General features: G+C 41.2%; 1 protein-coding gene across 1 annotated transcript in view; it reads left to right on the forward strand.

Annotated features, from left to right (window-relative positions):
- The window catches only part of LOC115428800 (CUB and sushi domain-containing protein 3-like), a 965368-nt gene that overhangs the window by 414017 nt on the left and 539304 nt on the right, over positions 1-12047 (forward strand). Inside the window, exon 5 of the mRNA XM_030148025.1 lies at positions 7244-7451. Within this exon, the coding sequence (XP_030003885.1) occupies positions 7244-7451 (208 nt within the window). The remainder of the gene's footprint in view (positions 1-7243; positions 7452-12047) is intronic.

A 12047-nucleotide genomic window follows, 5' to 3' on the forward strand; every position in this document is an offset into this window, starting at 1 on the left:
CAAGGACCGAAAGGCGAAGAAAAGGGCAGCAGTAATTCTAGAGAGGACAGAGAGCAAGGATGGAAAAGCGATGAAATGGACAGCGATAGGTCTAGAGAGGAGGAGAGAGGAAGGATGGAAAGGCGAAGAAAAGGGCAGCGGTAGCTCTAGAGAGGAGGAGAGAGAGCGAGGACGGAAAGGTGAAGAAAGGGGCAGTGGTAGCTGTAGAGAGGAGTAGAGAGGAAGGACGGAAAGGCAAAGGAAAGGGCAGTGGTAGCTCTAGAGAGGAGGAGAGAGCAAGGACGGAAAGGCAAAGAAAAGGGCAGCAGTAGCTCTAGAGAGGAGGAGAGTGCAAGGACGGAAAGGCAAATAAAAGGGCAGCGGTAGCTCTAGAGAGGAGAGAGAGATTGAGGATGGAAAGGCGAAGAAAAGGGCAGCAGTAGCTCTAGAGAGGAGGAGAGAGCAAGGACAGAAAGGCAATGAAAAGGGCAGCGGTAGCTCTAGAGACGAGGAGAGAGCAAGGACGGAAAGGCAAAGAAAAGGGCAGCTGTAGCTCTAGAGAGGAGGAGAGAGAGCAAGGACCGAAAGGCGAAGAAAAGGGCAGCGGTAATTCTAGAGAGGACAGAGAGCAAGGATGGAAAAGCGATGAAATGGACAGTGGTAGGTCTAGAGAGGAGGAGAGAGGGAGGACGGAAAGGCGAAGAAAAGGGCAGCGGTAGCTCTAGAGAGGAGGAGAGAGAGCGAGGACGGAAAGGTGAAGAAAGGGGCAGTGGTAGCTGTAGAGAGGAGTAGAGAGGAAGGACGGAAAGGCAAAGGAAAGGGCAGTGAAAGCTCTAGAGAGGAGGAGAGAGCGAGGATGGAAAGGCGAAGAAAAGTCTAAAGAGGAGGAGAGCAAGGACAAAAACTTAAAAAAAGGGCAGCGGTAGCTCCAGAGAGAGGAGAGGCAAGGACGGAAAGGCGAAGAAAAGGCCATCAGTAGCTCTTCCTCTTCTTCCTCTTCTTCCTCCTCCTCCTCCTCCTCCTCCTCCTCCTCCTCCTGTGGGTCAGTGCGCTGGGGCTTGAGTGTGAGTTCATCCTCCTCAGGTTTCCTTCTCAGAAAAAAGCCCAGAACAGAAGTCAGTTCATCCAGATCAAACGCCTTCATTACCGACAGACGTCATAGTCAAACTGTAGTGGGAAAAATCTAAAACTATGTATTTGTACTAATATACTTGTTTTAATCTGAAAAAAATACTTACAAATACTTAAATGACTGTCATGTATATGCACTCATACATACGTCTGTTCTGTCAGTGCACCCCTGAATTCACATATTATTTAGTTTAACTGGAAAACTAACTATTGAATACTTTTTTTTCACCAGAGTTGCTCAGAATGTTTTGTTTTTGGGTTTTTTTTGCTGCTGTCTGTCCAAGTTTTCCATTTGTCCTTTCATATTCATTTTCATCATGGCCTTTTGTCATTATTTCTACCATGACTAGGTTATCATTTGATCTTTTTTATAAACTCTGTTTATTACTCAATCTATTGTTCCTTTTTCGTATCAACTGGCAAATTCACTGAAGCTAAACTCACATCAATAACAATAGCTCTTTGAATTTTATTCAGGGCTTGGACAGTATTCCATTCAATGGATCTTGTTAACTTTGGTGAAATGCTGTACTTTTGTTGCTTTGTCATTCACATTTCCTGTATATGCTATTTACATGCTCTTCACACATACTGATGTGGCTGAAACTGAAACTGTTTAACCCTGTAAAGGCTGAACCATTAAATCACTGACAGAAAATTCCAGTTCTTTGAAACTGGAGCCTTAATTGGTCCTTCTGAACAACCTAAACAAATAGCCCTAACAACCCTAACCCTAACAAATATTTTTGAACAAACAAAACCATAATATAAGACAAACATGTCTAACAAATTGTTATTTCCTATTTCTAAATGGTCACGGTTCTTCCTCCTTCCTCATTAAAGGTGCAGGAGACTTTCATGACCAATTTTTCATCAAATCTGTCCAACCTCAGTCATATCCTCAGTATCACAAATCCATTAGTCTTTCTGTGATTACTCACCTGAATCTCTTCCTCATGGTGAACAGTACATAGAAGGAAACCACATAAACATGAGTTTGCACCAAAAATACAGGTCATTTAAACCACATTTAAGCAGTGAAGGTGTAGGAGTCTAAACCCAGATACTCAGTGACTGGAGTCCATCTGAATAAAAACACCTCTTAATAAAAGCACCACAGGCCCTTTTCTGCTGTAACAAAGCAGTCATGGACTCCATCATGTGGACATGTTTGACTTTGTGCAACCACTGAACAATCACAGCAGGTTCAGGCTTCAGCCAGGTCAGAGTCATCAGGTTCTAACACTGTTCTGTAGTGAACAGATGATTGGGAAACACATCCAATAAAAACAACAGAGGCTCCATGGGAAGGTTTGGGTCCAACATTTTTCCAGCTCTTCTTTAATGTTTTTCCAAAATGTCCCTCCCTCACTCACTCACTCACTCACTCCCTCACTCACTCACTCACTCACTCACTCACTCACTCACTCACTCACTCACTCACTCACTCACTTCACTCACTCAGATGAATGTTCACCAGGTAAAACCAGTGTCTTCTTTTCGTATTGTCCTAATGAACATGTTAAACATAATCCCTTCTGTCTGTTGGTATCTGAACTTTTCACCACCGTGCCCAGAACACTGAACTAATGTCACTGTATTTTATATCAGAACATCTGAACCTGAAACACACAGATGACACACAACACCATGAGGAACAATCTGAACTACATCATAGTCCAAATAAAATGAATATACCAAATATCCTCCAGATCTGCATGTTTTAAGATGGGATAATACTTTTAATGTTAAAGGACTTTCAGAAATGGTACGCAGTAAACTGAAGTACAGGATGTGTGAAGGCTGCTGACGCTACAGACACTTAATGTCAAACTCACCAAAGGTCTGTTACACTTACACGTTCTGTAATCCCTTCTTACACATTCTTTTCCTCTTAATAAAACCATGCATTGATGCACTTCAAGGCCCTTCCACCTGTCTGTCAACTGTCACAGTCACATCAGGAGGACATGGAACAGCTATCATGGCATTCATATATATACAGACCTGATCAAAATCGTAAGACCAGTTGAAAAATAGCTAGAATTTACCTTTTGCACATTTGGATCTTAATGAGGTTTTAAGTAGAGCTACAATATACAAAAGCAAGAAGGGGGAGTGAGACAAAAAGCACTTTGAAAAAGTAATTTATTGAAAACAACAAGTAAACTGAAATAGGCTGTTTATCAGCTGATCAAAAGTTTAAGACTGCAGGCTATAAAAGCCAAAATCTGCTCAAAATTCTCATTTTCTGTGGGGCATTCACACGGTCATGCCCTCCTGATGGCTAAAGCTAAGAAGCTTTCTCTTCTTCAACGTGGTCGGATCATCGAGCTGCATAAGCAAGGCCTCTCGCAGCGTGCCATTGCTGCTGAGGTTGCACGCAGTAAGACAGTCATTCTAAATTTTTTGACAGATCCTGAGCATTATGGAACAAAAAAGTCAAGTAGTAGACCCAAAAAAATTACACCTGCGCTGAGCCGGAGGATCCGATTGACTGTCCGTCAAGACACAGGGCGGTCCTCGACCCAAATTAAGGCCCTTACTGGTGCCGACTGCAGCGCAATAACCATCAGACGGCATCTGCGGGAAAAGGGTTTCAAACACAAAAAACGAATTCAAAGACCTCGTCTCCTACAACGCCACAAAACTGCCCGTTTAGACTTTGCCAGGGAGCATCCAACATGGGACATTGAAAGGTGGAAAAAAGTTTTTTTCTCTGATGAGAAAAAATTTAACCTTGACGGTCCAGATGGCTTCCAACGTTACTGGCATGACAAGGAGATCCCACCTGAGATGTTTTCTATCCGGCACAGTGGAGGGGGGTCCATCATGATCTGGGGTGCTTTTTCATTCAGTGGAACACTGGAGCTTCAGGTGGTGCAGGGTGGTCAAACGGCAGCTGGTTACGTGCAGATGTTGCAGCGGGCATCCCTCATGACTGAGGGCCCTTGTCTGTGTGGTAACAGCTGGGTTTAAAAACAGGACAACGCTGCAGTTCACAATGCTCGCTTGACGAAGGACTTCTTCAGGGAGAATAACATCACTCTTTTGGACCATCCCGCATGTTCCCTTGATTTAAATCCCATAGAGAACATTTGGGGATGGATGGCAAGGGAAGTTTATAAAAATGGCCATCAGTTCCGGACAGTTGATGCCCTTCGTGAAGCCATCTTCACCACTTGGAGCAATGTTCCCACCAGCCTCCTGGAAATACTCGCATCAAGCATGCCCAAACGAATTTTTGAAGTGATTAACAAGAACGGTGGAGCTACTCATTACTGAGTCCTACTGAGAACATTTTTTGTTCTGGTTTGGAGAGTTTTTTGTAATTTTTTGAGCGATGGTCTTAAACTTTTGATCAGCTGATAAACAGCCTATTTCAGTTTACTTGTTGTTTTCAATAAATTACTTTTTCAAAGTGCTTTTTGTCTCACTCCCCCTTCTTGCTTTTGTATACTGTAGCTCTACTTAAAACCTCATTAAGATCCAAATGTGCAAAAGGTAAATTGTAGCTACTTTTCAACTGGTCTAAAGATTTTGATATATATATATATATATATATATATATATATATATATATATATATATATATATATAGATAGATAGATAGATAGATAGATAGATAGATAGATAGATAGATAGATAGATAGATATAAACTAAATGCAAAAACAGCTAATCTGAAGGACAAACAAAACTTTGGCACAGTAGTGTATGTGTGTGTGTGTGTGTGTGTGTGTGTGTGTGTGTGTGTGTGTGTGTGTGTGTGTGTGCGTGTGTGTGTGCGCACTGAACACCAGTCCTATCCTATGGCCTGGTGCTGTGTTAAACCTGTGTCATCCTCCTGTTAGTGCCACTGTGTCTTTCAGTGTGGATTTCGTCCCCACTCATACTGCACAGGCTCAGTCTACTCCACCACAGGTCTTCCCTAAATGCTATGTGGTCTGAGCAGGACCTGGTTGTCGGTGTGGGGTCATTTACACAGTTCTCCTTGGCTGTTGAATGAATATGTTGCAGAGGTGAATGGAGTGTCTGTCAGCGGCTGCCTGTCTACCTGCCTGTCTACCTGCATGTCTGTCTGTCTTTCTGTCTGTCTGATTCTGACTGACGGACTCCGATATGAACTGCACCGACTAAACCATGCACTTCATTTTCAGATGTTTGGGACGATGCATGTTGTGTTTTCATCTTCGGTGTCATACATCTACCAGCTTGTGCCAACACGCTTTGGTATAAGCAACGTTTCACTGTGACACTGAGGACTGTAAAGCATTTGTTGTTCCTAATTTCATACCCTTGATCTATTGAAAAGCCTCAGTCAATTTTGTAATTAATTTCAAATCAATTATTCTGTTTCATCTTGTCCCTGTTTCCTATTTGATACATTTCAACGTGTTCCTTAAATCAATCCTGTTTCTGTTTTTCTTTCAGTCTAGTTGCGTTTGTGTCTGTTTGTTCCTATATATTTCTGTTCCCCTCCTTAGCCTCTATGTATTTCCTGTCTCTAGTCAGTGCACTCTGTTCCGTCCAATCTGAATATTTCTGCTAATGTTTCTACTCATTCTGATTGTTATCGTCTGTTGCTCAGTGTGAGTCTTAGACCACAGTTATTCTCTGTACCCTGCTGTGGGTGGAGTCTGGCTTGGTCACTACCTTATCTCTGTCATGTGTACATGCGTCCCTGAAGGCAGCACGGCCTGGACCAGCCCATCGGATGTGCATGTATACCTGACAGCCTACCTGTCTACACCCTTAGAAAGCATGTGTTTTCCAGCGGAGCAGTGAGTGCCCTTTAGGACCCAACAGATCTGCTGTGGCTCCGTCTGCACCTAATAACTGACGTAGTCCTAAACTGCACTCACTGCTGTGACGGAAACTCGCATACTGTAAGAGTGTGTTACATACAGTATTGCCTCTTTTGTGTATTAATATAAATTATACAGGTATAATTTATACCATCTTAACAGTTGGTTTTGTACACTCTAAGAAAAAAGGTTCAACATTGCACCTTGTATCACTGGGGCAGTGAATACTGGACTGGGCTCAATTTGCTTTTGACAAATTCTGTCTGTAAATAAAGTACAATTGATTGGATATTAAAACATTGGCCTGTTCAGAAAGTTAATGGATTCAAAGTAAACTGAGCTCAGTTACATTACATAAGTAAACCATTGTCCCAGTGACACAACAAGGTCCAATGTAGAATGTTTATTCTCTCTGAGTGTGGCTGTATAAATTATATGTGTATAATTTATGCCGTGTGCACAGCGCAATCCATGTGTCTTTATCTGTTATACAGTAATCAGTACTAGTATGGAGTTTGAATAATGCTATCAGTCAGATGTGATCAACAATTAGAGACAATTCAAATGACAAAAACCTCAATCATCACATTTGGTCCATATGTTTACAAAATAACACAGCATGATTGGTAGCCTGATGCTAAATCCAGCCAATTGGGATGAAGCAAATGTAAAAGTTCCTTGGTAGCGATTGGAGGAGACGAGAGCGGAGCTCTGTGATTGGAGGAAAGCTGAAGTTGTTATTGGAGGAGAGGACAGCATCTCTGAGTGACTGAGACAGGAACTGCAATTTAACTCCTAAACTGGCTCAAACCAAACTGAACCCTCTAGTATCTATTGGCTGATAATCAGTATGAATGACCATCTGTATGCATATCCAAAACATGGAAGAGCTCCATTCTATTCCTCAGTCAGCATCTATGATTGGATAGTTTATGTATCATGAGAAAATCATCCATTTCTAACATTCAAGCCACAAAATAACATGTTGATTTGAAAAGAAAGAGTGTAACTAAAAATTAAGGTCAGGAAAACCGAATCATCTCATGGTGGGAGAGAGAGGTGGGGAGTAGGGCTGGCTGACCTCAAATCGACGCCAAAGGTGGAGAAATTAGGCCCAGACTACACAGAATTAGATCAAATTCTTTGCCAAAGGATATAAATTGAAACATTGGTTAATTGACTGGCCCCATCTATAAAATATAGCTGTGAATATAAAAAAGAAATCTGTCCAAAAGAAAAAAAAGTTAATCAAAAAAAGTCCGCCCCTCGGTCCCTCCTCCTCTCCCTAACCCAGGTTTTCTATTTGTCATTCTGATTTGATTGACAGCTGAGGACACATGTGGGGGCACTGTGAGGGGCGGCAGTGGGGTGGTGACCAGTCCCGGTTACCCCGGCAACTATGGTAACCAGGCCGACTGTACTTGGATCCTATTGGCCGAACCTGGAGACACCATCTCTGTCATCTTTACAGACTTCCAGACAGAGGAGAAGTACGACTACCTGGAGGTGGAGGGATCCGAGCCGCCTACCATCTGGTGAGTCGCTTCATTTGTTGACTGTGTTGTGTATGTGTCAGTGGCATGTGTCTGTCAGAGTCAGTATGTTTGTGTTGTAGAGGCAGTTCAGACTCATAATTTGGGAGATGAGTCATACTCCCATGTTCGTTGTTCAGGAACACAAAGGCGGAAAAGCCAGTGTTGAAATAACCAACATTTATCTGTTAAACGGTGCAAAATGACAGCATCAGTGCTCTTCAGCAGCCAGGAATTATGGGTAATGAAGCCTTTCTCCACCTGGGGTTTAGTTGTGTGACACATTGAATGAGATGGTACTTTGAAGCCATAATTTTTAAAAGAAGTAAAAGCTATTTCTGCAAACACTCACTGAATAACTGAATAGTTCAAAGCTGCAACTCTATCATTTATTTGACATTATGGGGAAAAAAAATTATGTTAAATTCAGAATTTTGTAATATAACAGGAAACCAAAAACCTCTGCCCATGTGTGGACTCTGTTAGTACACCGTCAAAACCACTGTTCTACTATGTCTTAGAAAATATCTGCTTGAGACATTAAATGTGTTAAATCTGACATACTTTAATCAGATGAATTAGAAAACTAATGACCAAAGTGCTGTTTAGCTCATGTTTTAATCCATATGATGGTGTGTTCTTCCACATATATGTTGGTTTGTGTCCATTTATCCAATAGATGTATAAATGTTCCACTGATAGAACCTGTACAGTCCATGTATTGTCATGTGCAGACGGTGTTTAAAGTAGATCTGGTAGATCTGACACTAATATTCCTTTGGACTTAAACCCATTCTATCATTAATTCTACAGTTTCACATTTGGAGCCCAGACTGTATCTGTGAAACTACAACCAACCAGCATTTAGGACTAGTCTGGATCAGAGACTCACATTTAGTAAAGTTTAAAGGGGGGGAAGTAGAAGTTTTCCTGGAGCATTTTTTACTATATTGCCTAAAATCCCCTTCACACCCTGATTGCAACTAATTAAATGCTCTAACACAAAAAAAAAAAAAAAAAAAAAAAAAAAATTTGAGTCACCTGTGGAACGGACAGGACTGAAAAAACACCATCCAATCATTTTAACCAGCCCATCAAAATGATTGAATGGTGATATGTCAATCAAATTCAACTGCCATTTGTCCTTCCCCCCTCTGTGAGTACAATTCGGTACTCTGGAGGCGTGGCTTCAGGGGGAAGTCTGTAGAAAGGGGTTTGGACCTATGAATTGTGTATTTTTAAAATGTAGTTTGCTCAAACCATTTTTCCAGGATCTCTTACCCCACCTTTAACTACTTTTATTCTGGAAACATTTGCATTGTCGACCAGTGGAATCGATCTGATGTCTGGAAGTTTTGGCATCTAAGCAGTCTGGTCATCTATAGTTATATTTAGTATTTTGATTTGGACCAAAAAAAGGCAGCTGCATTTTGTTCTGTCCTTTGTTTGACTTTTTAAAATAAAGTTGCATTAGCTGTACTTCTAAAAAGAAGTGAGCACTTTATTATAGTGACAGTAGCAATAGACAGGGGGGGGGGGGGGGGGGGGGGGGTTACATGACATTTTCCCCCAATTTTGGCTCCTGCTGCAACTTGAACTACTCTTGGAGCACAGTAATAAAAACTTACAACATGTGATTAAATAACTCAGAACCCTGCTGAGAAAAGGCAATAAAATGATATTATCTCAGTAAAAAGTAATTTTCATCTCTTTCTCTGAAAGTTTAGTGATTCTTCAATCAGTAAAGCTGGGGTGATCCCCAAACTGGAACCATAAAGAAAAGAGCACCTTCCCTCCCTCTTGCCCTTGAGCAAGGCTCTGAATAATCCCCCATGCACTGTGGGGGTGCAGGCAGGGTGCATGTTACAACATGAACAAAGAATGAAACCAAATGAAACCACTGCTGTCCGAGAACCCCACAGAATTAAAAAAAAAAAAAAAAAGAAAGAAAGAAAAAAGTGTAATCATTGTGCATTGACCTTCCTTATCAAAGAGGATTCAACTAATCTGAAGGAGGTACAGCCTTTTAGCTGCTCTCACACTTTTCTATTCTACTCTAGTGGTTTCAAATGGTTCACTCATAACAATATTTTATTACTCTGGCTGCTTATTGATCGTTGGTAAATTAGGGTATTGATCAGCCATTGCTGTTGCTGTAACCAATTTGAATCTAATCACCGTCAGGGACATTAGTGTGTGTGCATGGGTAATAAAGGCCAGGCCACCGCTTCAAGAACAGGTGCACACCATCCTGTCCGTGTATGTGGACTGCACTGGGTACCAGGAACATCTATTAAAGGACGCTTATGGATGGTAATTACCACTAATATATGGAGCCAATCAGTATTGACAATCTGAAAAGAATGATGTCATCACATCATAAATCTCCAGATGATCCATTCAGTTTGTGCAGAAATGATCAACATTTGAAATATTTTTGTACATATAAGATTTCCTCACAAAACACAAGGTGTTTCAGATCATTGGTGTCAAGTGTTCATTCTGAACTGTGAGCAAATAAATATATAAATAACTACGACTGAGAAAAATCACCTTCTTAGGAGTATTTATGAGGGATATTTATGGTTCCAAGTGCGACTGTTGGCCTCAGGGTGTAATGTGAGGGTGAGTGGTGCTGTGTGATTTAGTCTGACCGCTGTCGTGGCCTGAACCCCACATGTTATGGACTGCTCTGTTGTTATTTATTTGCTGAATTAACTCTGGAGTCCTATACAGAATACCAAGGCCATGTTGTGGAGGTTTCTCATACTTGTCAGAAGCTTTGCAGAACTAGGTTTAGCTTCATTCTGAGACAGAGGGATTTACATGCAACCCACAGCCCTAACTCAGGGATAGCAAACTAACCTGACACTAGCTGGGTTTCTATTACCCTCAGAAATGCAAAATGTGAATTACACAATGGAAAACTGGTAATGGAAACACTGAAATGTCGCAAAAACTGTCAAAGATCGCAAAGAAGTTGGAGGTGGTTTTTTAGTCATTTGGATCTAGAAGTATAGCGTATCAGTGTACTGTAAAACCCATGGAGTGGATTTATCCTGTTCATGTGGTCCTGGTGGTTTTGTCCTGTTCATGTGGTCCTGGTGGTTTAGTCCTGTTCATGTGGTCCCGGTGGTTTAGTCCTGTTCATGTGGTCCCGGTGGTTTTGTCCTGTTCATGTGGTCCCAGTGGTTTTGTCCAGTTCATGTGGTCCCGGTGGTTCTGCTCAGTCCAATGGTCTCCCCTATGACCCTGTACTCAGACCAGGTGGTTCCAGTTTGTTCTGTTCTGACACTGGCTTTAATGGAGGAACTGCTTCCCCAGGGCAGGACAAGTCTGGGGGCACCAGAGGTTCAAGAACATCACACAGTTCAGGAAACGGTACCCGGGTCACTGGGAAATTCTGGATCCACAACTTGTTGGTGAATTCCTGCTGTCCAATTGTGTCCCATAAATCCATAGTGCATGTCCATAAATGTGGACTTTTCCTTGGGCCAATTCTGCGTTCCCTTCTTCTGTAGTTGAAGACAGTCAGTGCAATAGCAGTGGATGAACCCACACTACAGTGGCAACACCGTGGAGGTTTGGATCCAACTGAGTCAAACATCTGCCTCAAACCAGAACCAGAACACAACTAGACAGGACTGAATCACAATGAACACAAGTGGGCAGACGGGACTGGACTAGAATCACACAGCAGAACAAAACACTGTTCAATGGAAACACCTACAAGGAGAAACTGGACTGGGTCCAAACTGGACAAACGGGACTGGGTCCAAACTGGACAAGTATGGATTTGATTTTGTATAAAACTGTCATTAAACCCAGATAGTGATGATAAATGGGAGAATAACCCTAATGTTATTATTGAGCTTAAGGTGATGTCAAACTGCTATTTGTCCAGTTACCCTCAGAGTGCATTGTGTCCTAAAAATCATAATAACAGACAGAAGCAGGAGGCCCTACTGTTAAGTATTAATTAGCTGAAAATATCTGGTCATTTAAATCCTTAAACATTCTTCATTTTTTTCAATCAATTTTTTTTTTTATTGTTACTCACCTATATATTAAAGAGAGGTTTTGATTTTCAATATAATCATGAAAGAAACACAATAAAACCAATAACAGTGATAATTATAACAATAGGTAGTAAAAACAAGATAATAACAGTCACTGGAATCATAAAAATATGAAGAAATAAATCCCTTAAAACAGGCCCAGATAGATAATGTGATATGATTATAGATGCCCTGAGGACTGACATGAAGTGACGTTCAAAACCTTACGCAAGTGCACAGGTGTAAGTCCAGCACCTGCAACTCAATACTATTAACTGGGTGCATATGATACATGCATTAACACACAGTGGAGAAGTGATAAAAAGAAATAAGACACTGAATCCCCTTGAACCCTGTCAGTAGTGTGTGACTTTAACTTGTACTTTAACCTTTTCAGGCATGAATTATGAAAAAAAAAAGGATCTAGATGTTTTTAGATTGATTTTATTTCTCTAAATTAAACTAAAGTTGAAATGCATTTTGATTTTTTTTTTTTTTTTAGTGTGGTTTTATTAAGAAGATTTTGTGTGGACACCATGAA

Source organism: Sphaeramia orbicularis, chromosome 11, assembly GCF_902148855.1.
Source record: "Sphaeramia orbicularis chromosome 11, fSphaOr1.1, whole genome shotgun sequence".
Lineage (NCBI taxonomy): Eukaryota > Metazoa > Chordata > Actinopteri > Kurtiformes > Apogonidae > Sphaeramia > Sphaeramia orbicularis.